This window comes from Ursus americanus, chromosome 23 (assembly GCF_024610735.1).
Source record: "Ursus americanus isolate L20-20 chromosome 23, mUrsAme1.1.p, whole genome shotgun sequence".
In the NCBI taxonomy this organism is placed as follows: domain Eukaryota; kingdom Metazoa; phylum Chordata; class Mammalia; order Carnivora; family Ursidae; genus Ursus; species Ursus americanus.
In genome coordinates, this window is record NC_142149.1 from 36,263,000 (window position 1) to 36,287,955 (window position 24,956).

Consider the following 24,956-nt stretch of genomic DNA (forward strand, 5'->3'; position numbering starts at 1 on the left):
TGCTGTGATCCCACCGTGGGGCTGCCCCAGGCACAAAGGAGCTACTGAGTCTCGGAGCAAGGAGCTTAGTGACCAGTTACCCTCCTGCTCTTACTGAGGGGGAACTGACACCCCAAGGGATCCCTGAGAAAATTGATACCTAAGCCAGGACTAGGATGCAGGATTCCTCACCTCTGATCCAAGTTCTCCCCACCCCACTCCATTTTCCCAGAAAAGATTTCCTGTTCCTACTGGCTCCTGACTCTCTATCATCCAGCAATACCCTCTACTCAATACTGCCTTTGTCCTCCTAGAAAGAGAGGAAGAGCGGCGCCTGGATGGAAAGCGGTTAAGCGTCTGCCTTCAGCTCAGGGCGTGATCCCAGCGTTATGGGATCGAGCCCCACATCGAGCCCCACATCGGGCTCCTCTGCTATGAGCCTGCTTCTTCCTCTCCCACTCCCCCTGCTTGTGTTTCCTCTCTCGCTGGCTGTCTCTATCTCTGTCAAATGAATAAATAAAATCTTAAAAAAAAAAAAAAAGAAAAAAAGAAAGAGAGGAAGAGCGTGTTGTGTACATACTAAGTTACAATTTTTTTAAAAGCCTCCATCTGAAATTTAAGAGACCCATGTTCTAGTCCTGGCTGGCTTGTGCCCTCGAACAAGCATCTCTGATCATTCAAAGATGGGTGGATGGGCGAGTCTGCTTGGCTATTCTCTGACACCTGCCTGTGTCATGTGTTCACTCCATCCAAGAGTGGGGAGGGAGGGTTAGGCCTCCCCTGATGTCCTGCTTCCCTAACTTGTCCCTACTAGGAGTGGGGGGAGGCAGGCCAAGGCTTGCGGGGAGCGGTCCAGCTCACCTTCTCTTGGATGCTGGTATTGAGCCTCCTCAGCGTCTCCTGGAAGTTTTGGTTCCGTGGCTCGAGGGTCGCACAGCGCTGCACATCCTTGAAGGCCTGGTCCAGCTTCCCCAGGTGCTCCAGCGCCTGGCATCGCCGATACAGAGCCTTGATGTCCGAGGAGTTGATGTCAATAGCTAATGAGGGAGACGGGGCCTCAGGGGCCTGGGCTTCAGACCACCGTCCTCCCTTCGCTGTCACTGTCCCCAATTCCAGGGACTCTGTGTCTTCAGGGGAGATTATTCACCCATGTGGACTCTCTGGCCCAAGGCTCCCCTTTGTCAAGGAGGCAGTAAGAATCATAGCCTCAAGGTTGGAAGGGAGCTTAAGGGTCATCTCCTCTAGCGCCTGATGCTTCAGTCTCTGCTATGTCATGATCCCAGCCAAGCGTTCATCCAACGAGTACTTGCCTACCTCCAGGAGTGGGGAGCTCCTTCCTTCTCAAGGCAGCCAAGCAGCTCCATCAAGAAAGCCCTTCCCTCTTCCTACCCGAAATATATCTCCCTGTAAGTTTGCCCTTTTGTCCTAAGATCAGCCCTGGAACCCCTGAGATGAAATCCAATCCTTCCTCCTTGTGACAAAGGCAGCTCTCCATCCCACCTGGGAATTGCCTTCCCCAAGATAAATATTGCCACTTCCCTCAACCGCTCTTCACAGGATATATTTCCAGGCCCCACTCCAGCTGGTTTCCTCCCTTCTAAATTCACTTCAGACGATCTCTCTTTCTCCTAAAAGAATAGTAACCAGAACAGAACCCAACCAACACCTGCAGCCAAGAGGTCTTCCCATTCTGATGATGCACTTGAGCCAGCACTGACTGAAGTTTAGGTCGAAGTTGAAGTTAAAGTTAAGTTTAAAGGGTTTTGTTGTTGTTGTTGGTTTGAATGTTCATTTCTCCCTAGTCCCTGTGGAACGGGCTATTGCCTCCCTCCTCCCCTCAGGGACCCCAATCCCACAGAGTGGACTGGGCTCATGCCCTGGTCCTGGAAGCCGCAGGAGGAGCACACCCTAATTTACAACAGAGAAGGGTCTATCTTCACCATGACATGAGGATTTTTGGAAATATCTTTTAACAAAAGAATCTCCCTCGACCTACGATTTAATAAATAATGCGAGTTGCAAAAATGCAAAAATCTAGGGATGGCCTCTCTGGACATCTGAAGTCCCGCCTGCAATGCCTAGGATGGCAGTTACACAATCTGTAATTCCTTCAATTGACAAAGAGCCTCTTAGACAAAACAGGGATGTTGGGGGGTGGGGGGCGTTGGGGGAGGGGCGCTCACCTCTTGAGGCATCTGAGGCCGCCTGAACGTAGCTCTCCTGAGAAAGAGGGAAGAAGGAGCCGGGGTTAAGGTAGGAACAACGTGGAGAGAGCCAGGGAGGGTTTGCTGGGGAGCTGCCAGCGGTCAGGGGCCCAAGGTGGGGGGGGCCTTGCTGGGCACGGAGGAGGGGATGAGCTGTGGCATTAGGCAATCCTGGGTTTGAATCCAGGCTCTGCTGCTAATTACCCGGGAGATCTTGGCAAGCTATGGAGCCCTCTGAGCCCTGAATTTGTCATCTGCGATATGGGCACGAAACAGCAGTAACGGGGCTGTTAGTAAGATGCCTCGAAATAACATTTAAAAACCCCTGGCGCGATGCCAGTGCCCATTAAGTTGACTCCTAATGGGAGGAATTTCCGGCTCCCGGAAGAGTGGGTCAGGCAGTGGGTCCAGGAAAGCAGTGGGGGGCGCCCTTCTCCAACCTGAGGGGTCCAGGTGAGAGGGCTGGAACAATGGACGATGCCCATCAGGCTGGGGGGCTGCTTCCGCACCCCGGCCTCCCAGCCCTGGCCCTCAGCCTCCCGCCCTGCCCGCTCCAGACCGTTTTCAGGCCACAGGCTGCCCGGTTCCGATAGAGCGTGGCCAGCAGAGCCTTATCCTTGGTCAGCTTCAGGGCCTGGCTGTAGCTCTTTGTGGCGGCCTTGTAGTCCTGGAGCTGGAAATGCCGGTTCCCTTCCTCCTTCAGCTGCACCGCTTCTGCCTCCGCCATCTGTCAGGACAGGAGCAGCTCCGTCTGGCCAGCCCCTCACTCCAGACCCAGGACTGGACTCCTGGCCTGAGGTGTGAGGCTCCAGGGTCTCCTCTGACCAGGATGGAAGGCGAGGATTCCGCCTGGAAAGAACCCACCCCCATCACCCCCAAATCCACCACCCAGAAGGACTTTATAGTATTTGCTTGGAGAATAGCATGGTTGAGGGAGTCTTAGAGCCCCCGTGCCTCCCTCTCTGTCCCTCCCAGCTGGACAGGTGAAGCCACTGCACCAAAGGCCTGAATTTCTCACTGCAAGCCTTGAAAGTTCTTCTCGGTCCCCCTTCTCCCTCCCCGGTCTGAGGAACCCTCCAGGTGGGCTCACTTTCTTAGGGGACAGTGCTCCTGGTCTGTCCTTCTGTGATGCTGCTCCGCTGAGCCCCCTTATGAACCCCCGGACGCCAAGCCTTAGTCTGCCCCCTCCCCCACCTAAGAGGCTTTATCGCCCCTGCCAGTGGCTCCAGACCATATTTGGCCACAGGGGCAGGTGCCCCTGGAGTCTGTCATTGATACTCAGGGCCCTCCCCCTCCCCAGACTGGACAGTCATTACCACGTGGGAGCGCTGACTAACCTCTGCCCCAGCGTCCTGTTCAGGGGCCGTCCTGGACTCAGGCACTCATATCACAAAGAATGAGAGAAAGATCCAGAAAGGAGGGAGACCCCCTCCCTAGGCACAGCTATAATACCCCTTGTCCCCCCTCCATCCCAGATAAACAACCTCCTCTCCCTCCCCCCAACCACTGCTATTTTGGGAGCAGAGTGACAGCTGAGGGGCTGGCAGACTTAGAGAGAGCAGCTGCCCAGGTCCGGGACCAACTGGAGACTTCCAGAAATGCCCTTCTGGAGGGAGGAGGGATAGAGGGGGGAGGAGAGTTCCTTCCCCTCTTCCACTTGCCCACAAGTCCCCTACCCTCTGGCACTCATTGTTGAAAAGGTCCTTTTCAGAAAGACAGAGGGGTTTGCAAACTCAGTTTGGTGCAAGTGGGTGCTTTGTTTCAGTGTTTTGGTTTCACACCTTCTCCTGCACCCACCATCTGTCTAGGGTGGAGGCATTCAGTCTACCTCTCCCATCAGACTGGGAGCTCCCTGCTGATGGGCTCTGCATGTCCCCAGCTAGACTTAGTCTTCTCCTTGGGCAAGAGCTGGCTCAGTCCGGGAATTCCCTGAGCCCAAGGACTGTACTGCCCCCCCCCATTTACCTGGGACCTCTCCAGGCAAGCTGAGTCTCCCACATCAAAAGGGGGTCTTCCTGGGACAAGAGCTGTTTTCACCAGCACAGCAGGTCTCCCCTGGGGCAGGATAGTTTCTCCCCATCTGACTGAGGGTTCCTGAGACAAATTTGAGTCTGTTTCTACTTGGACTCAGAGCTCTTGCCTTCCAGGATCTCCAAGCCTGGGTTGTGGGCTCCCTCTGAGTGGGCAAGAACAAGGGACAGCATCTTATGCAGTTCGGCCATCACCCCCCTCACCCTCTCCACCCTGGCACAGAGCCTGGCAGAGTCACTGCCCAATGCGGGTCTCCTCAATGAATGAATGGATGAATGAATAGCGTCTCTATGCTGATGATTTTCTTCACTTACCGCCATTCTGGCCCCTCCCCGCGTATATCTTCAAACCTACCTGACCAGGGCAGAGAAGTGCATTGCAGAAAAAGCATAGGTGGGTCACCTACACTGGATTCTGCTCCTCGATCTGTAACCTTGGACACAGCTATGACCTTGGACGAGTTCTGCGCCTCTGGACCCAAGGCTCAGCCCTGATGCATATTTGTCTGATGCATGTTTGTTGACTGAATAAATACATGAATGAATGTAGGGAGGGATTCCCTGCCATCGTGTCCTAAACCCTGAGCTCCTTTATGGGGGCAAGCTCTCTGTAGCAACGAAGTTATGTGATGAATGATCCTGCCACTGGCAGAAAACTCAAGTTGTCTGACTAGGTCCAAGGGACCTTAGATTCAAATCCTGATTCAGGGACACCTGGGTGGCTCAGTTGGTTAAGCATCTGCCTTTGCCTCGGGTCATGATCCTGGGGTCCTGAGATCTAGTCCCACATCGGGCTTCCTGCTCGGCGGGAAGCCTGCTTCTCCCTCTCCTTCTGGCTGCTGCTCCCCCTGCTTGTGCACGCTCTCTGTCAAATAAATAAATAAAATCTTGAAAAAAATAACAAAAAAATCCTGATTCAGTAATTCACACCCCAAGCAATTCTTAGGCATCTACTGTGTACCAGGAAGTGTGAATGACAGTGGAAGCCGAGACCACTTGTGAGGACGAGGATTTGTGTCTCTTTTGTTCACTTACGTATTTCCAGGGGCTATCACAGTGTGTACACTGGGGCTCAACGATATTCGTTGGATGAATGGATGAAATCATTCCATGGACCTGTGATTTCTAAATACAAAGAATACCAGGATATTTTGAAAACACACAATGGGGAAACGTAGCATTGTTTCAGAGAAGGTTTCCTGAGCAAATGATTAAATGAGTTAAAACAGAGTTCCTAGAACAATGCCTGGCAGAGACATTTGTTGAATGAATGCATGCATATTTCAGGCAAGACCTGAAGAATAAGGAATTGCTCCTGTCTTCCTCTGCTCAGGCTGCTGTAAGAAAATACCACAGGCAGAGTGGCTTGAATAAGTGAAATTTTTGAAAAATAAGCGTATTTTTTCACAGTTCCGGAGTCTAGAGGTTTAAGATCAAGGTGCCATCAACACTGGTTTCTGGTGAGGCTTCTCTTCCTAGCTTGTAGATGGCCACGTTTTCACTGTCTTCACATGGCCTCTTCCCTGTGTGAGGAGGGGGCATGGGGCAGAGAGAGAGAGAGAGAGAGAAAGAGGAAGAGCAGGAGAGATATCTCGTATCTCTTCCTCCTCTTATAAGGACACCAATCCTGTTGGACTAGGGCTCCACCCTTCTGACCTCATTTAATCTTTATTACTCCAATATAGGCTCTATCTCCAAATACAATGACCCTGGGGGTTAGGGCTTCAACTTATGAATTGGGAGAGGGTGCAGATACAATTCAATCCATAAGAGTTCCAGACAGAGAAATCTGCAAGTACAAAGGCAAGAAGAGTTATGCTTTGGAAGAACGAAGAAAAAGCCAGAAGAATCTGATCTTAAAGAGCGAGGAGTGGCTGGAGAGGAAGTAAGGCTGAGCGGAGCATCATAAGGAGTTTGACCTTTGTCCTGCTTCTAATGGGAGTCACTGTAGGGTTTTAGGGTGGACAGTGACAGACCAGATCTTTGGCTTGAAAACATTACCCTTTGGTTTGAAGACGTCAGTGTGGAGGATGCGTGGGAAGAGGCAAGAATGGAAACAGAGAGGCCAATCACGAGGCTGTTGTAGACAATTACAACGACTCAGCCCAGAGTGGAGAGAGGAGACCGGGAGAACAGACTCGGGACAGGTTAAGGAGGCCAGATTGGCAGAGCTTGAGACCCCCGGGATGTGGGCAGAGCTCCAAAGAAGATCCCAGGTTTCCTGTAAGAGCCCTCCTGTTAGCCGGTCTCTGCCTCGGTTCCTCATCTGTAACGTGGGCACGGAAGGGTTTTCGTTTTGTTTTTTGTTTCTTTTGACAGAGGGTTTTTGTAAGGATTAAATGAGTTACATGTATAAAGCACTTAGAACAATCCCTAACACGTTGCTCTCATTCTCATCATTGTTGTTACTGCTTTACAGTGTTGAAAACTGTAGACACTTTTTGCTTTTGTATTCAAGAATTATGAATTGATGTGATCCATTTTTAAAAAATAATAATTTCTGCCTTCAAGCCAACAGGCTCTGGTTTTGTAAGCCGCCCCTGCAAGGCTGCTGCCGCCCAGAGCAAAGCCAATTCAGTCTTCCACCGTTTCCTGTCTCTGAGTTTGGGGAAAATCAGTTAACCCCTCAGAGCCTTGATTTCCCCATCTATGAAGTGGGGCAAGAATCCCCGTTCTACAGAGACAAAAGGCCATTTGCATCCTGCACGGCACTGGGTGGTACTGAATGGGGCGACGGCCACCTGTCCAAGAGGAGGCTGGAGAGGTGGGTACCAGGTACGCCCAGGGCCACGCGGGGCCGGACACGGCGTGACACTTCCCCTCCGCCACACCAGAGGGCGATGTCGCGGGCTGACGGGCCGCGCGACCGCGGGGGCGGCGCTCCGTCCCGCCGGAGTCTTTCTCCTCCACTTGGGGACGCGGGATGGCGGCGGCTGCTGCGGAGGTGGGTGTGCGTGAGTGCGGCGGGGCGCTCGGGTCCGGGGTCCCCGGGGCCAGAGGGAGGCGGCGGTGGGGGCTTTCCGGTGGGGCGGCGTGACTGACCCCCGCCCTTGTGGGCGCAGGACGAGGCGGCGGCGTGCGACGTGCAGCGGCTGCTGGTGCAGTTCCAGGATGAGGGCGGGCAGCTGCTGGGCTCCCCGTTCGACGTGCCCGTGGACATCACCCCGGACAAGCTGCAGCTCGTGTGCAACGCGCTGCTGGCCCAGGTGAGCGGCGGCCCGGGCGGCCCCTCATCCCCCCCGCTGGGCGGGCGGCCCTGCCCTGGTCCGGCCCAAAGGGGAGCGGGAGACCCCAAGTGTGGGGTTCGGGGGTCCCACTGCTCAGCGACGGCGGGTGAACCACCCTGGCGTCTTGTCCGTGGCAGGGCCACCTACCTCGGGGGAGGGTCAGGAGATCTAATCAGTGTGACAGCGCTTTGCGCGCCGACCGTCAGGGTCCATCTGGGGAGAGAGACCGCATTTTGAACGCATTGGGTGCATCGTCAAATTCCTCGACACAGCTCCTCTTTAATATCTCCATTTTACAGGGTGGCCCAGAGGCATTCAATTATTCGTGCGATGCCACGCGGTGGGTGGTAGATTTGCAGTTGGAACCCAAATGTCAGATTCGAAACCCTTGCTCTTCTAAGCCAGTGTTTATCAAAATGCTGCCCTCTGGTGGGGTTAGGGGCTTAAAAATACAGTACCTGGACCCCCACCCCAGATTTACTGCAAGACTCCGGGAGTGAGGCAGAGTCTGCATTTTCTTTCTTTCCTTTTTTTTTTTTTTTTTAAGATTTTATTTATATTTATTTGAGAGAGAGCTCACAAGCAGGGAGAGGGGCAGAGGGAGAAGTGGGGTTCATGACCTGAGCCAAAGGCAGCCGCTTAACGGACTGAGCCACCCAGGTGCCCCCAGAGTCTGCATTTTCAGCCAGTTTTTTGGATGCTTCTTACACATCGTAGGGCATGGTGTGGTGGTTTAGAAAATGCTGCATAATTCTGTATATTAACACTAATTCAGGAGTTTAAATTTCTTTCTGAAGCACTTGAATTCATCCTTAGCAATAGGATATTGGGCTAATTAGTTGTAGCTGCTCTGAGCCTCAGTTTTCTCATCTATCAAGTGGGAGTATTGATGCCTGCCTCCCAGGGTTGTTGTAAGATGCAGATAAAGGATTTTAAAGTACTATGTAAGTGTCCTGCAGTTACTCTTTGAGGATAAAAAAGGCCTTGCTCAGTGGGCATGGTGGGGGGTGTCCCAAACAGTGGCTGAGAAGAATAAAGCTTCACCTGCCCACAGCCCAATGGGGAGTGCTCCTGCCTATCCTTTGATGGAGGGGTTGCCCTTTGCCGTTGCCCTCCAGGAGGATCCCTTGCCACTGGCTTTCTATGTCCACGATGCTGAGATCATCTCATCACTGGGGAAGACGCTGGAGTCACAGGCAGTGGAGACAGAGAAGGTCCTTGACATCATCTACCAGCCACAGGCCATCTTCAGGGTCCGTGCTGTGACTCGCTGCACCAGTTCTTTGGAAGGTCATAGCGAGGCGGTCATTTCTGTGGCCTTCAGCCCCACAGGAAAGTAAGGACAGCTGCAGAATCGTGGAGTGGAGTGTGGGAGTGCAGCCTCTGGCTGGGGTGGGGGGTTACAATCAATGGGACCTCAAGCTGCCTATCCTAGACCTGAGCTCTGGGCACAAATTGCAGGTTAGGGACTTCCCCAGCGGGGTTCGGTCTTGAATGACACCCATCTTGGGAGGGTCCTTCCTGGACTTGATCTCTGGAGAGCTGAGCGGCAAGCTTCCTAGCTGTGTGACCCAGACAAGTTACTTTCTGACTTAAGTCGTCATCTGTGAAACTGAATTTCTTTGCTTTTTGCAATCATACGAGGATAATGAGAAGCTTCAAACCTGGTTATAGCTGTGGCCATTCCTTTTAGAAAGGAAGAGGAGAGAAATGGCCGCCTGGGGTCTTCTCCCAGATGGTATCAGTGTTATGTTTCTCCTTCTCAGGGGAGAGAGAAAAGTCCAGCCCCAGATTCTATGCCCAGGAGACAATTGAATAGGCAGCAGAAACATACATATGCAGTGTTCTGGTGTAGGTCCTACCCCTTGTCCCCACTGCAGAGGTCAGGTGGCCTCTCTTCTTCCCCAGGTACCTGGCCAGTGGCTCCGGAGACACCACTGTGCGCTTCTGGGATCTCAGCACCGAGACACCGCATTTCACATGCCAGGGTCAGTACGCAGCTACATAGGGGGTCTTAACCCAGTGGTGGGTGTGTGATCATGTACTCAGCCCTTTAGTTCCTGAGGAGGCCCAGAGCCGATTCAGCCCCTTCACAGCCAGTTAGCAGTGCCTGTTTCTAGGTAGAGACCGCACCTTTGAACCCAGCCGGCCACATACAGACAAGCAGATGCTGGCCCGGAGTGTGGGGTTGTGGGTTGTGCTGACAGCTGGTAGCAAGGAGAACCTGGTTTAGATCCAGCCTCTACCACAGTGGTTCTCCAACTTGACCGTGCATCAGAATCACCTGGGAGACGTGTTAACATACAGATTGCTGGGCCCCACCCCCAGAGTTTTGGTCTCCTTAGTTCTGAGATGTGGCCTGAGAATTTGCATGTCAGGTTCCCAGCTGGTGCTGATGCTTCTGGCCGGGGGACCACACACGAGCTGGGTGACCTTGTGTGTGCAGGGCGTGCTCCCCAAGCTTCAGTTTTATCATCTGAGAAATTGGGAATCGTTCTTGCTCCATACTTTAGAGCTATCGTGAGAATGATAAGGGATGGCGTGTGTGCAAATGCTTTATACCATGTGTCGTGTAAGGAATTATTAGGAAGTGGAAATGTTATCTGTGCAGTGGGATGCGTGGCTTTAGCACTTTGAAAGCCTCATTGCTCTTTTGGTTCGACTGCTCATTTACTCAGGGCTAGCTGAGGAGTGCCAGGCACTGCTAGGCACTGGGAGTCAAGATAGGCGTGCTCCTCCTTTCTCCCTCCCCTGCTTTCCTAGGACACAGACACTGGGTGCTTAGCATATCCTGGTCCCCAGACGGCAAGAAGCTGGCCTCGGGCTGCAAGAATGGCCAGGTAGGTGGTAGTCAGGGTAACTAGACAGGGACTCTGGGCTCCCTTCCTAGGAGATGGGTCAAATCAGGTTCTGGGGTCTTCAGGGAAGGATGGGTTGGGGGCAGTGGACCCAGGGACAGTTCGGGGAGGGTTATTGAGTAAGCTTCTGTCCTTCAGATTCTCCTGTGGGACCCAAGCACAGGGAAGCAGGTGGGCAGGGCCCTCGCTGGCCACAGCAAGTGGATCACAGGCCTGAGCTGGGAGCCCCTCCATGCGTAAGTGACACTGACAGAGCCGGGGGGGAATGAGGGGCTGGGGGTTCAGAACCGTCCTCTCCCCTGCTGAGGGGGCGAGATGGCGAGCCTGAGCAAGAGTAGTGGCATGGCAGGCGGTGGGGCAGGTGTTCCGAGCCTGTGTTGCTGTTGGGGGAGGGGGGGGCTGCTCGTCATGGGGCCTGAGAGCTGCCTTGTAGTGCAGCTTGATCTTGGAGTCAGGAAGCTGTCTCGTCATTGTCCTGGCCTTCGAGCTGAGCATGGGGAGGTGCTGTGGGCACTGCCAGGTCAGAAGCAAGGTCACGTCTCCCTCGCTCCAGGAACCCGGAGTGCCGCTACGTGGCCAGCAGCTCCAAGGATGGCAGCGTGCGGGTCTGGGATACGACTGCAGGCCGCTGTGAGCGCATCCTCACCGGGCACATGCAGTCAGTCACCTGTCTCCGGTGGGGAGGGGACGGGCTTCTCTACTCTGCCTCCCAGGACCGCACCATCAAAGTCTGGAGGGCTCATGATGTAAGGGCCGGGAGGGCCTGGGACCCAGGCTGGGGGAATCTCAGGTCACGGGATGCCAGGGCTGGGAGGCAGGTTGGCCAGTTCATTCTGGGTTCCAGGTCGGGGAGGTGCTTCAGGAACGGTGGGGTATGTGGGTGGGCTTCCCTGATAGTGAAGGTTCCAGTGTTTGTTAGCACGGTCCGGACGTTCCTGCCGTAGGAGGCCTGTTAGCTTTATGGAACCTGCCAGATCCCAGAGTTCCTTGACTGGAGCCTGTGTGTTCCCACGTCCTTCACTTGCTTCCTATGATACATGCTTTCAGGAGCCATGATCTGGCCCCGCACGCTCATTTTAGACATGAGGCGAGACTTGAGCCCAGAGGGGTGATTCGATTAAGATCACAATGAACGAGGGTCCTGGTTCTGAGTCCTGCATCACTGTCTTCTGGGGCTAAGCTGGGGGTCCCTAGGGTGAAGAGTGGGGTGGGAGTGTCTCTGACCCGACTCCCTCTGCCCTAGGGTGTGCTGTGCCGGACTCTGCAAGGCCACGGCCACTGGGTGAATACCATGGCGCTCAGCACTGACTACGCCCTGCGCACAGGCGCCTTTGAGCCAGCCGAGGCCTCGGTTAACGCCCAAGACCTCCAAGGGTCCTGTGAGTGGGCGGGAGAGGGCTGCCTGGGAAGGAGCTGCTTCTCTGGCCTAATGTGCGAGATTCGGACGTGGGCAGGGGTGTTCGCCGTTGGCGTGGGATTTTCTAATGGGCTTCCTCATCTCCTCTCCCCTCCGGTACCTGGCCACAGTGCAGGAGCTGAAAGACAGGGCTCTGAAGCGATACAACCTCGTGCGGGTGAGTGTGTGCCGGCCACCAGCATGCCCGGTTCCATACTCGTCCTCCACTGGTCCCGGAAACACTGCAGACACCCAGTTCCCTCCCCCTTTTCTTTTCCAGAAAGTTCTTCGTGATAATCCTAGTTTACACTTCTAAAATCTTAACACACAGGGATCATTTTATTTTATTTATTTATTTATTTTAAGATTTTATTGATTTATTTGACAGAGAGACAGCCAGCGAGAGAGGGAACACAAGCAGGGGGAGTGGGAGAAGAAGAAGCAGGCTCCCAGTGGAGGAGCCTGATGTGGGGCTCGATCCCAGAACACCGGGATCACGCCCTGAGCCGAAGGCAGATGCCCAACCACTGCGCTACGCAGGCGCCCCCCCATGAATAATTTTAATCATTTTGTTTCCTTTATTTGCTTATTTATTGCACTTTCTCTATTTTTTTTAAAATTTATTTATTTATTTGAGAGAGAGAAAGCACACACACGCAAGCACAGTAGGGGAGGGGTAGAGAGGGAGAGAGAGAATTTCCAGCAGTCTTCTTGCTGAACATGGAGCCTGACACGACGCTCAGTCTCTCACGACCCTGAGGTCATACCCTGAGCTGAAACCAAGAGTCGTTCGCTCAACCAACTGAGCCACCCAGGCGCCCCTCTTTTTTTATTTAAAGTAACACATTCACGTGGTCCAAGGATCAAAGAACACAAAAAAGTAGATAGTGAAAAAGTCTCCCATCTCTGTTGCCCTTCCATTCCTTCTGGAAGCATCCTATGTTCTGGAAGTATCCTAGTATCCTGTGTTTCCTTCCAGAGACTTCATATGTATAAATGCATATAAACCCACATGTAAAATCCCTTTTTTGAGGGGCGCCTGGGTGGCTCAGTCATTAAGCGTCTGCCTTCGGCTCAGGGCGTGATCCCGGGGTCCTAGGATTGAGTCCCACATCAGGCTCCTATGCTGGGAGCCTGCTTCTTCCTCTCCCACTCCCCCTGCTTGTGTTCTCTCTCTCGCTGGCTGTCTCTCTCTCTGTCAAATAAATAAATAAAATCTTTTTTAAAAAATCCCTTTTTTGAGAAAGAGCGAGTGAGTGGGAGTGTTGGGGGGGGAGGTTACAGAGGAGAGAGAGAATCTTAAGCAGGCTCCACAGCTAGTATGAAGCCCGTCTCGGGGCTCGATCCCACGACCCTGAGATCCTGACCTGGACCGAAATCCAGAGTCAGATGCTTAAGCAGCTGAGCCCCCCAGGAGCCCCCATCCTTCCTTCTTTAAACACGCTCTTCTGTACCTTGTTTTTTCTTGTAATTATGTGCAATGATTAGAAATCGTTCCATGTGCATAAAGCTTCTTTTCGGGGGAAGTGACTTGCCAGAGGCCCCATGTAAGTTGGTAGCTGGCCAGGCCTCATTGCTCCTAGTGCTGGCCTTCGTGCTGGTGCGGGGTGATCAGTGGTGTTTGCGGCCAAGGTCGGGCTCTCCTGCCTGAGGCCATGTCCAACACCATGTGCTTTCTGCCTCTCCTAGGGCCAGGGCCCAGAGAGGCTGGTGTCTGGCTCAGACGACTTCACCCTATTCCTGTGGTCCCCAGCAGAGGACAAGAAGCCGCTTGCACGAATGACGGGACACCAGGCCCTCATCAACCAGGTGCTCTTCTCCCCTGACTCCCGCATTGTCGCCAGCGCTTCCTTCGACAAGTCCGTCAAACTGTGGGACGGCAGGACGGGCAAGTGAGTGGGGCTTGGGGAGGGAGAGGAAGGGCCCTAGTCTTCTGGAAGGAGTTTGGCTTTGCCACTTACTGGCTGTGTGGCCTTGGCAAGCATTAGATATAATGAGCCTTTGTTTCCTCTTTTGTAATATGCAGACCCTACCTCTCTGCTTTGTTACCAGGGTTAAGTGAGATGGTATATTTAGGGCTGGCAATAGATAGGCACTGAAATGCTGGCTCCTTTCCTATCAAAGGAGAGAAATGATCTTAAGACGGCCAGGCATGCGGCACAAGTGTAGGTTTGAGGTGTAGTCCTATCCCGGCCCTCCTCGAAGTGTGGTCCGCTGACCGGCAGCTGCAGCGTCATCTGGGAGCTCAAAAGCGGTGCAGAACCTCGGGCCCCACCCCAGACCATGTAAATCCAAGGTCACCAGGTGATTCTGCTCCCAGGGAAGTCTGAGCAGCACTGGTGCAATGACGTACCGTGGCCTTGAGGTTAAGTCAGAGGGAGAAGCGAAGTCACGGGCAAGAAGAGAAAGGGAATGAGGGAAGAAACCCTTGCTGGGGCCACACGGCAGCACCTCTTTTTCAGGATAGGAAACGGAGTCTCAGAGAGGCCTAATCTTGTCCAAATAGACATAGCTAGTCTGTATTGATCTGGAAGTTCCAGGTGGGCCTGACCCACTATTATTCGATGCCACGTGCCAGCAGGCAACTTGTGTTAGGGGGTTATCAAACATTCTTTGGATTCTAAGTCATGCAGAGTTGTCCAGGTACGGAGGCCTGCCAAGAGGCCTCCCAGAAGCAGCTCATTTGGAAAAGTTATATAAAACCATTATGACCCTGGTAATGATTACACTGGGGTAGGGGCTAGGCAGTGAGATTTTGTAAACGTTCCCAGGCAATTCTAATGTGCAGCTGAGGTTGAGAACCACTGCTGTGGGCATAGGGGCCCCTTCAGACGTGTTTGAAGACCTAATACCCATCATCACCTTTTCCTGACCCAGGTACCTGGCTTCCCTGCGTGGCCACGTGGCTGCTGTGTACCAGATCGCGTGGTCAGCCGATAGCCGGCTCCTGGTCAGCGGCAGCAGTGACAGCACGCTGAAGGTGTGGGACGTGAAGGCCCAGAAGCTGGCCACAGACCTGCCAGGCCACGCAGATGAGGTATGGCCGACCCTTGTGAGCAGAGGTGGGGCCGGCGGTGGGGTTGAAGCCTGGCGCACCTGCCCCCCACCCTCCGTACTGACCTGCCTCCCCCAACCCCCACCTCGGTTTAGGTATATGCCGTCGACTGGAGTCCAGATGGCCAGAGGGTGGCAAGTGGTGGGAAGGACAGATGCCTCCGGATGTGAGTCTGTGCTTGGCTCTCCTGCCCTTAAGTCGGTCACTCTTTGCACCTTTCCCTTCTGGTGGAGAATGCCGAGGGCTCTCCAGGGGCCTAAGACCATGTGTGGTGCCAGGTTCTCTCAGTGGTTAAAAAGGGAGGGTGTGGAATCACGGGGAATATGGGAGACCCTCACGGTGCTCTCCAGCGGGCAAGCCCAGGGGCCCTCCAGCAAGAGGCACTCCTGGCTCTGGCTCTCACTGTGCAGTCTCAGAGAGCGTGGTTCACCTGCTTCCTGGGAGTTACCAAGCCTCAGTAGACAGGACGATCAGAGATAGGAGGTGAATACACTTGGGCAGCTGAAGCATGCGTACGTGTAAAGAATGGTCGTTGTTTGCCATTAGATGACCCTGGTGGACATCCGAGCAGCCAGGCCGGGGGATGAGGTCTTGGCTGGGGCAGGCAGTGGGTGCCTCGCCTGAGGGTGGGTAGCTAGAGCAGAGATGGTAGCCAGACTCTTGATGACTGAGTAAACCACAAGCTCTCCCCCGTTGTGGGCTCCTGGGATGATACAGCAGCCTCCCTTTCCCAAGATGGGATCCCCATGCTCTTCCCTCCCCTTCTGCACAGATGGAGGAGGTGAGAAATCTCAAGGTCTCTGGGATCCCCGCCTGGACGTGCCGCTGCCAGCTGCCTGCCCTGACACAGACTAAAGGCCCGGGTGGTGATGCTGCAACGGGCATGGCCTGCTGCTCTTGGACAGCCCCCAGTGGGGTCCCTCCCCAGAGCAGGAGAACAGAGGTCACAGGGGGCTGTCAGTGAGCGCAGCGCTTGGCCATCCTCTGTACCTCGCTGGTGGGGAGGGGGGTGGCAGGCAATGACTGGAGCCCTGCTGCCGCCCCTTCTCCTTTCCTAAATGTTCTTTCTATTCGGCATCAGACCCGAGATTCTGTGACCAAATAAATCACTTCTATTTTGTGTGTTCGGGTTGTTGTTCCTGGTCCTAGAGTCCCAAGACTCACCACAGGACTACGCTAAGTTCGTCTAACCCTTCCCTCTGGGCTGCACCGAAACCCTACTGACCTGGAAGTTGTTTTCCTTCTCTTTCCTCTGTGCCTATGAGGGAGAGGCCAGTTGAGGCAGGGGAGACTGGCTGAAGCGGCAGGATAGCGGCCAGGGGAGAATCGGAGCCTGCATTGTCCGGTATGGTAGATGCTAGCCACGTGCGGCTGTCTCCGTCTCCCCGGACGGCTAGGAGTGCAGTCCTGCGGCACTAGCATAAGGCTAGCGGACGGCACAGGTCAGAGCATCTTCGTCACCGCAGGGAGTGTGCTGTCCTCTGCCCCTCTCCCACCCAGCACGCTTCTCGAGGTCCCGCGGTGCAGCGAGCACCGTGCTGGGCTCTCGGGGGACAGTGTGCAGGGTGACAGCTGCAGCAGCAGTGGGTGTGGCGTGACAGGACGATGGTTCTGCCACCCCAGGAGGGCTTTCAGGGAATGAAGGGAATCCCCACCAGATGTCCTCAGACTCTTGACCAAGATCTTGCCTTCCAAGCATCCTGCCCCCACTTCCTGCTGTTTCGATGCTCAGGTGATCTGCTCAGGGTGGACTGCACTGTCCTTGTAGGGACTACTCAGGGCCACGGCCTTTCTAACCTCTGTACCTCCCATCTTCCTTCCTCCCCACCCCCTCCCCACACTGTGCTCGAAGGGCAAAGGGGGGCGCAGGGGGGCGCCAACTGCTGAGTCCTGTGGTGTGTTCACGCGATCCTCACCGTGACCCCGCGGTCGTGCTTGTAGGGTTCTCGTGTCCCTGAACCAGCACGGGAAGCTTAAACGGTTTGTCCGTGCGCTCACATCCAGGAAAAACCAGGAGGAAATCAGACCGCGCCCCCAAACTGCACTTTACACCCTGTCCTTCCAGAGCTCCAGTCTGATGTTGACAGTCCGCAGGCTGCCACCACCTCTGTCCAGCGTTGCTGTTTTCCCTGGCCTTCGAGTAACCTTTCTTTCTCCCACGGGGAAAGGGATGATGTTGGCAGAGCCAGGCCGCAGGCGGGGATAGGATCCCATTGCCCCGCCAGCCTTGTGTCCCATGCCCCCACCCCCTAGCCTGGACTCCCGGTCCTGGCAAAACTTAGGAAGGTGGATGGCAGCCGGCCCCGCTATTGGCATGAAGCAGAATTCGGGGTGCTGGGTGACCTGCAGTGCTTTAATGAGGGATCTGGACCCAGCCCAAATCTGGGGAGGGGGATGCCTAGCAGCTGTGGGCAGTGGCGGAGCTGACCTGGCCTCTGGCGTCTCCAGGTGAGTGGAGCTCTTATCTAGCCTCGGCCCCAACCCAGGGGTGGAGTTTGGGGACCACTGCCACCAGGGCCCGGGGGGGCTGGTCAGCAGTTCCCTGGCATGGTGCTGGTGGTCCCATCTCACGATTCTGGTTCCTGAGAGCCCTGGGCTGAAGCTGAAGGTAGGCGAGGGGCTTCCTGGGGCCCTCCTTAGTAGGGAAATAGGTATTCCAGATCTTCGAGCTTCCGCATGTCTTCCAGCCCGATGGACACGGTTTTCCTCTGGGGTTCCTTGCGCTGCACAGTGATCTGGATGGGGTTGTTCTCAGGGAAGCTGTTCAAGTCGGTGGCCACGGTTGCAAACTGAAATAAAACAAAACCCCTCAGAATTCCTTCCCAGACCCAATCCTAGCTCAACTCTTTGTTTGCCAGATGGGGTCTTGGATAGCCTTACCACCTGCTCACCGGCACCCGAAACAGGTATGAGCCTGTGCCTTCCCTGGTGTGTGGGGTTTCCAACCCCAGGGCTGTCTGTCCTCAGGCCTCCCCTCATGCCCCTGTCCACCTCCCTTCCCTTCTTTGACCCCCTTTCGCCTCTTCCCTGTGTTTCCCTCAATGCCCTTCACTCCCCGGCCTGCTCACAATTCTTGGTACTGAGGTAAAGAATCCCGAGGCTAACGGCATTGGAAGCCGAACATGACAGAGGAGCTGGTGAATAGATTAGTTTGCATCCCGAGTGGGCCCCAGAGGGGCTTAACCTGCAACCGCCCAGAAGAAAGCAGCCTGGAATTCACGCTCATTCTCCCAGGCAGAAAGACAGCCAGCAGGAAGAGGAGCCGTGGGGGCATCGGGGTGTCCCCAGCCTCCAAAACCCCTGGCTCACACAGACCTCTCTCCCTGCCCCCCGCCCCGGCTCTCTCGTCTCCCAGGGCTCACTTTGTAGGGCTTGCACCACTTCCCCACCCCAGCTGTGTTGGCCGCACGGACGGTGAGGCAGTACGTCGTGTTAGCCTTTAGCTCCATCAGCTTGACGGTGGTGCCCAAGATCTTGTTGAAGATCCACGGGCGATTCTTTGCCTTGGGTGGCTCGTTGTCATTTGTCTTGGCCACTTCCTGCAACAGGACCTGGTAGAAGCTGACCTGCTGCTTGCCCAGGGCATAGGTCCAGGAAATCTAGGGGAAGAGAGCCCCCACCCCACCGCCAGGTTTCCTCAGACCTGCTCCAGGCTGTCCTCCCCTCCCCTGCCATCCTCAGCCATGGGTCTGAGTGCCCCACTCCCATCCCCCACCCCTCCCGGGGCCGAGGCAGGGCTGGTGGAAGGTGCAAGGCCCTCCACTGGCCCGCAGCATAGGTGACTCTCCCTGGGCAGCCCCACCCACCTCAGAGTGTACCCCCATCCCATATTTCTTCTAGACCAGTTGAGAGGGCCCTTAGAGATCATCCTGTCCGCCTTGCTCATTGCAGATGATGTTACAGGTTCAGAGAAGGCGAGTAGCTGGCCTGGGGTCACACAAAGTGCCAGAGCCAACGTTCAAACCAGTAGCTCAGGGAGTTTTTATAACACTGCAGATTCCTGGCCCTGCGGCCCCCTGTCTGGTCTCCCATTCCCAGTTTGCCCTCCATCTAGGCCAGTGGTTCTCAAACTTGGGTGTGCGTCAGAATACCCTAGAGGACTCGTTAAGACAGATCGCTGGCCCCCACAGTCTGATGCGGTAGGCCCAAGGTGGAGCTCTTGCCATCTGATGCTGGTGCTGTTGGTGGTCTGAGAACCACACTGGGAGCTACACTGCTCATCTGGGACTTCCAGATTGATCTTCCTAAAATACAGCTCAAATTCCATCCACTGCCGGATATAAAGCTTTGCAAAAGCTGTTCTCTGCCACTTACGGAGAAATCTATACAGTAGCCTAACACTGCAGGGCCTCTGAAAAAACGACTCGGACTGACTTCCCCCTCTGTTCCCTGTCCTGGACTCTAGAAAAGCACCATTCAACATGGGGCCCACGGGCCATCGGCCCCATCTGGGAATTTGCTAGCAGTGCAAATGCTCAGGCCCCACAGACCTACTGAGTCAGAATCTCTAGGGGTGAGGCCCGGGCATCTCATTTTTAACAACATGATTGGATCTGCAGGCACGGAAAAGTGTGAGAAGCCCAGGATTGGGACCTGGCTGTTGCTCCCACATTTTCCCACCTGTGAGGCGTTACTCATGTCAGCCCCTCTGTGGAATGCCATTCTCCCATCCCCAGATGTTTAAAGCCTACCTCTGTAACCCAGCTCAAATGTTACCAAAGCCACCAAGCTTAATCCTGCACCCGGAAGTCCTGTTTCTTTCCCTCTGAATTCCCGGTGGCACTTGGTCTGAGCTCTTCCCACAGCACCGCACCCATTCCAGCTGGCACTGGAGCTCTTTACAGACAGGGCCTCTCTCCTGAGCCAGGAGCTGGAGGTCAGGATGCAGGGGGGAGGCGTCTTCACACTCCCTACGGCGCTCGGCTCCGTGCCCGGCACACGGGGGTGGCCAGGGAGCCTGCGCTGCGTGCCCAAGAGGGAAACGTACCACAGCTGTGCAATCGCTGACGGTGTGCTCACAGATGAAGGGCGCCTCCGGCACGTCCATGACCACAGAGGACTCTGAGGGGGTCGAGGAGGTGTCTGTGTCCAACTCCGGGTTGTCAAGGTCCAGCAGGCCCCCAGGGGCGATTTGGGACTTCGACTGGTGGGGGCAGAGGGCCAGGTCCCTCTTTTCGGCATCCTTGCCCATCGAGGAGAAGCTGAGTTTGTTCAGCTCGCCCTCCAGCATCCCTGCGAAGAAGCTGCTGTTGGGCTGGGTCACAGCCAGTTTGATGGGGTTCAGCAAGGTGGATGAGATGGGGGAGATGCTGGTGTCGTCCGAGCTGCATTCAGAGTCCTCCACTGGCATCGGCTTCCTGAGCGGGAGGGAGACCCATGAGGCCGCGGGAGGAGGTCACCCCAGCCCGTGCAGCCGGGGACCTCCCCAAGGCAGGCCTTGTGCCCGACTCGCCAGAATCCCCAGCTGCCTCTGAATAGCTCAGAACACCCTCGGCACCTTGGACCAGGGCACCAAACCCACCAGGGCACTTCCTGAAAAATGCAGGTTCCTAGTCCCTGCCCCACTTTGGGATGGGACTGGGGCAGCTGCTGAAGTATCTTTTTTAAAAATTAATTTTATTTATTCTTTTGAAAGACAGAGAGCACAAGCAGGGGGAGAGGCAGAGGGAGAGGCAGACTCCCCACTGAGCTGGGAGCCTAACATGGGACTCGATCCCAGGACCTGGAGATCGTGACCTGAGCTGAAGGCAGATGCTTAGCCATCTGAGCCACCCTGGCAGCCCTGCTGAAGTATCTTTAATAAGGTCTTTAGACAATTGTGAGGCATGTATTAGGAGAACCACAATTTGAGAAACACCGCTCAAACCCTAAGTCCTCCTTCCGAAGTGGGGTGCAAATACCCCCAGGGAATGCCCCAGCCAGTCTAGCGGGGTATGGAAAAATATCTAAAAGTATCTGAAAGAAAAATAATTAAGCTTTACTCGTATTTACTTCTACTGTTTAACAGTAATTACTAATTTATTTACTTAGATTTTCTAACATTTAACAATATTAATATGTGGCATGTAAAATTACCAATCGTACAGCTAGACTTACATATATTGGGGTAAATGCTCAAAAACTTTTCCTTCCATTCTAAATCTGTTACATTATGAAATATTTTAGACTTACACAAGATAATCAAGAATGGTACATTAGCAGGGACATACTATACAGTATGATAATATTGTTAATACTATATTGTCTATTTGAAACTTGCTAAGAGAGCAGATCTTCAAGGTTCTTATCCCAAGAGGCAAATCTGTAACTGTGTGGTGACAGATGGAAACGGAACTTACTGGGGCAATCACGTCACCACACAGTATCAAATCGTGTCATACACCTTACACGGACATGACGTTATATGCCAATTCTATCTCAATAAAACTGGGGAAAAAACAAAATGAATATATGATAAAGTGAGAAAACAAAGAATGATACATTAAGCTTCCACTTGGCCACCGTCCAATTTCAGAACGACAGCCTCACCAGCACAGCGAAAGCCGGCTGGGCGCTTCGGTCGCCCGCCTCACTTCGCACTCCCCCAGTCCGGGGTAACCAGCGCCGCACATCTCCGGGGGGTGTTTGTCGTTACACGTGGTCCCTGTAGGTTTGTGAGTGATGTCTGCTCTCCTTAAGCAACACCTACTGTTATTTGGCATATTTTAAAACTTCATATAAATAAATGGTCTCATCCAGTACATCTTCACCAGCAGCTCATTTTTTTTTTACTCCCCATTGTTTTTTTAAATTTTATTTAGTTTTTACAAAGATTTTATTTTTAACCCCTGAGACCAAGAGTTGCACGTTCCACCAACGGAGCCGACCAGGCGCTCCGACATTGTTTGTACTGATACATGTGGCTTTGGTTCGGTCATTTTAATGGTTGTACATCTTTCATTATATGGATATTTGTATTTTTACCAATTCTTGGCTATTACAAAGAAAAACCTTGTATGTGTTTCCTCACCGTTTTTTTTTTTTTTAACTGATAAAGTACAGAATCCGAAAAGTTTGGCTTTTGAATCTCTTTTTTACCTTGACCCGAAGTAAGAAATACATATTACCTAGTATACTTAAACATACACATAAACTAAAGCACGGGCCGCCTGGGTGGCTCAGTGGGTTAAGCGGCCAACCCTTCATTTCAGTTCAGGTCATGATCTCAGGGCCGGGGGATCAAGCCCCACACCAGGCTCTGCACTCAGAGCAGAGTCTCCGCGCCCCTCTCCCTCCACCCCTCCCCCCGCTCGTGTGCACTCTCTCTCTCTATCCCTATCTCTAAAATAAATAAATAAAATCTTAAAAAAAAAAAAAAACTAAAACACATTCCACAAACCAGTACTTAACTCTATGTGTGATGTGCGCTGGAATTTTTTTAAAGTTTTATTTATTTAAATAATCTCTACACCCAGTGTGAGGCTTGAACTCACAGCCCCAAAATCAGAGTCGCACACTCCTCCAACTGAGCCAGCCAGGCACCCCTGGAAGTTTCTATTCTTTTATTTCATTTTTATAACCTGGCTTCCATTACCTGGAATGAGTTCCTAACCCATTAATGGATCACAGCCCACAGTTTGAAGAGCAGTGGCATAGCAAAAGCCGTCACTGGGCCTTTAGGGACCAAGCCCCTTGACCAAGGTGGCATGGTGAACTGAAGGCAGAGTTGGAACTAGAACCCAGATCTCCTGGGTCCCATGCTACCCAGCTCCCACCTGCCTCTGATACATTCTGGCTTCTCTCCTCTGCTTCCTACCCCATTTCCCTAGCTTCTCTCGCCAGATCCAACAACCAGCACACACCAGGCCTGCCCCTGGCTTCATGGCTGACAGAATGGGTCAAATTTTTCTTGAATTTCTCTGCCCCCTGAGAAATCCTGATCAGCCCAAAGCTCCTAGGCGAGCTTTTGGTAAACATTTGGCATAGATGACTCCCTCACCAAGGTCCTTTGTAGGCTGGAGAGTCTGAGTATTGATGTCATTTATACTTCAGATTGTCCTAATGAATTTCTATTTTATTTATTTTTTAAAGATTTTTAAAAAATTTTAAACTAATCTCTACACCCAACATGGGGCTTGAACTCACAACCCCAAGATAAGAGTCACAACCTCTACAGACTGAGCCAGCCAGGTGCCCATGAATCTCTACTTTATATTCACTTACTCAAAACAGCAGTGCTGGGGCGCCTGGGTGGCTCAGTCATTTAAGCATCTGATTCTTTTTTTTTTAATTTAAATTCAATTAATTAACAGATACCGTATTATTAGTTTCAAAGGTAGAGGTCAGTGATTCATCAGTCTTGTTTAGTACCCAGTGCTCATTACATCACGTGGCCTCCTTAATGTCCATCACCCACTTAAGGGTCTGACTCTTGATTTCGGCTCAGGTCATGATTTCATGGTCATGGGATCAAGCCCTACGTCGGGCTCCCTGCTCAGTGGGGAGTCTTCTTGAGATTCTCTCTCTCCCTCGACCCCTCTCCCCCAACTCATGTTTGCGCTCACTCCCTCTCTCTAAAATAAAAATAAATAAATAAATAAATCTTTAAAAACACACACAGGGGCGCCTGGGTGGCACAGCGGTTAAGCGTCTGCCTTCGGCGCAGGGCGTGATCCCGGCGTTCTGGGATCGAGCCCCACATCAGGCTCCTCCGCTATGAGCCTGCTTCTTCCTCTCCCACTCCCCCTGCTTGTGTTCCCTCTCTCGCTGGCTGTCTCTATCTCTGTCGAATAAATAAATAAAATCTTTAAAAAAAAAAAAACCACACACACACACCAAAAACCCCTCACAAAACAGCAGTGATGATGTGGACACAGAAAGCAGCTAAGCATTGAGCTATATGCTAGACAAAAATTTTTTATGATCTTCATGACAGCCCTGCTGGATGGGTGTTAGCCCCATTTTGCAAATGAGGGACCGAAGGTCCCTGATCTTAATTAACTTGTCTACAGTCGTATATCTAAGTGGTAGAACTTGGATTTGAACTTGGGCTCCTAGCCCAAAATTTTCCTACCACACCGTGACATTTCCTATAGGCATCTGTCACTTTAGCCGTCCCTGCTTACTTACAGATCCCTTAGGGACTGGACGCCATATCCCTTTCATGTCATCAAGACCAGCTACATGGTTTGTGGGGCCCCTTCTTCAAAATTACTAAGAATTTCAAGACAGTGACAGCCCCCTCTGGTTCCTCAAGGTGTCTTGTAGCACAGACCATGCTGTATTACTCTTGCTTCTTGCCTAACATCCCCCAACACACACACACACACACACACACACACACACACACACACACACACACGGCAGAGAGCTCCTTGAAGGCAGGTGGTGTGTTCTTCAGCTCTGCATTCCCAGAACTTGACATCAGGTCAGACACCTGGCAGGTGCTCAGAGCTTTACGGAAGGAGCTAAAGGGAACCCAGAATCACTGAGGAGGTACAGTAAACTTCAGGCTGAAGGCAGGCAGACTGCTGGGGGGACAGGCAGGCAAAGGTACCGAAAGGGAAAATGAGGGAGAGGCGCCATCGGGGAGTGGAAGGGGGTGTCTGCATGGGGTGCGTGGGAGTGGTGAGGACCATAGCTGGACAGAGCAGGAGGAGAAGTACCGTCCACAAAGCTCTGACTAATCCCAGGCCTTCTGGAGCCGGAGGCCTCCAAGCCTCAGGATTCCATAGTGCAGCCTACACACGTGCTCTTCCTGGGGAGTCCTTCCTTGTGACAGGTCAAGAAAGCATCATTGCTTCTTCAGGCCCCTCTCCCCGCCCCTCTGCTCTGGCCTTAGAAAGGGGGAAAGGACCAGACTTGTGTCTTACAGTAGGTTGATGGTATCTTCCTGCAAGAAGTTAACCAAACTGCCCCTTGCGGAAAGTGGGAGTCCTTTGGTAGTGACGGTCCTGTTCATAGACTTGGGGTTTGGAAAGGCCTTCGGCATTTGATTGAGTGCATTCAGAACGTTGAGGGTTTCCTTCTTCAGCATGGTCTCCTCCCCATCTCCCACTTTACACAGCGTCTCTGATGCCATCTCGTTTGTTTGGGACCACAGCCGTCACTACGCAGCTGACAGGAAGCAGAGAGAAACTGGGGGCAGTGGACCCACCCTTAGTTAGCATGGGATGGGGGTGCAATGAGCTGACTTCATAATCATCACTGAGTGTAACAATTAGGGGCC

The 24,956-nt window shown here is 53.3% G+C and overlaps 3 protein-coding genes across 5 annotated transcripts in view; 1 reads left to right on the forward strand and 2 right to left on the reverse strand.

The window, feature by feature from the left end:
- UNC45B (unc-45 myosin chaperone B) overlaps positions 1 to 3,660 on the reverse strand; it is a 31,541-nt gene extending 27,881 nt beyond the window's left edge. For 2 of the 3 annotated variants that reach the window (XM_087854612.1, XM_087854610.1), the window contains exons 1-4: positions 3,274 to 3,416; positions 2,743 to 2,910; positions 2,163 to 2,199; positions 841 to 1,016 (exon numbers count right to left, since the gene is read on the reverse strand). In XM_087854612.1, coding sequence (XP_087710738.1) covers positions 841 to 1,016; positions 2,163 to 2,199; positions 2,743 to 2,910 — 381 coding nt within the window. In that variant the 5' untranslated portion in view covers positions 3,274 to 3,416. Of the gene's footprint in view, positions 1 to 840; positions 1,017 to 2,162; positions 2,200 to 2,742; positions 2,911 to 3,273; positions 3,417 to 3,520 lie in introns of those variants that run through there. The other variant, XM_087854611.1, reaches the window with a different exon arrangement.
- Positions 3,661 to 7,088: 3,428 nt separating this feature from the next.
- On the forward strand, positions 7,089 to 15,873 carry NLE1 (notchless homolog 1). Its single transcript, XM_045773506.2, has 13 exons — positions 7,089 to 7,157; positions 7,276 to 7,419; positions 8,559 to 8,776; positions 9,349 to 9,428; positions 10,204 to 10,280; positions 10,437 to 10,534; positions 10,852 to 11,044; positions 11,542 to 11,677; positions 11,826 to 11,872; positions 13,384 to 13,586; positions 14,572 to 14,731; positions 14,845 to 14,915; positions 15,522 to 15,873. The coding sequence occupies exons 1-13, from the start codon at positions 7,137 to 7,139 to the stop codon at positions 15,532 to 15,534; spliced, it is 1,461 nt and encodes a 486-aa protein (XP_045629462.2). The 5' UTR covers positions 7,089 to 7,136; the 3' UTR covers positions 15,535 to 15,873.
- A 1,512-nt stretch (positions 15,874 to 17,385) lies between these two features.
- On the reverse strand, positions 17,386 to 24,809 carry FNDC8 (fibronectin type III domain containing 8). Its single transcript, XM_045773238.2, has 4 exons — positions 24,601 to 24,809; positions 19,737 to 20,106; positions 18,112 to 18,348; positions 17,386 to 17,538 (listed from the first exon to the last, which is right to left on the reverse strand). Exons 1-4 carry the CDS (start codon positions 24,807 to 24,809, stop codon positions 17,386 to 17,388), a joined length of 969 nt encoding a protein of 322 aa, XP_045629194.1.
- Positions 24,810 to 24,956: the final 147 nt, after the last annotated feature.

Excerpts from the sequence above, each read along its gene's own strand:
- NLE1 (XM_045773506.2), top strand. The coding sequence starts at position 7,137 with ATGGCGGCGGCTGCTGCGGAG. Across the intron at positions 8,777-9,348 it reads GCCTTCAGCCCCACAGGAAA|GTACCTGGCCAGTGGCTCCG; the intron begins GTAAGGACAGCT and ends CTTCTTCCCCAG. Across the intron at positions 11,873-13,383 it reads AGCGATACAACCTCGTGCGG|GGCCAGGGCCCAGAGAGGCT; the intron begins GTGAGTGTGTGC and ends TGCCTCTCCTAG.
- FNDC8 (XM_045773238.2), bottom strand. The coding sequence starts at position 24,809 with ATGGCATCAGAGACGCTGTGTAAAGTGGGAGATGGGGAGGAGACCATG. Across the intron at positions 20,107-24,600 it reads GAAGATACCATCAACCTACT|GAAGCCGATGCCAGTGGAGG; the intron begins GTAAGACACAAG and ends CCTCCCGCTCAG. Across the intron at positions 18,349-19,736 it reads TCAGCGATTGCACAGCTGTG|ATTTCCTGGACCTATGCCCT; the intron begins GTACGTTTCCCT and ends CTCTTCCCCTAG.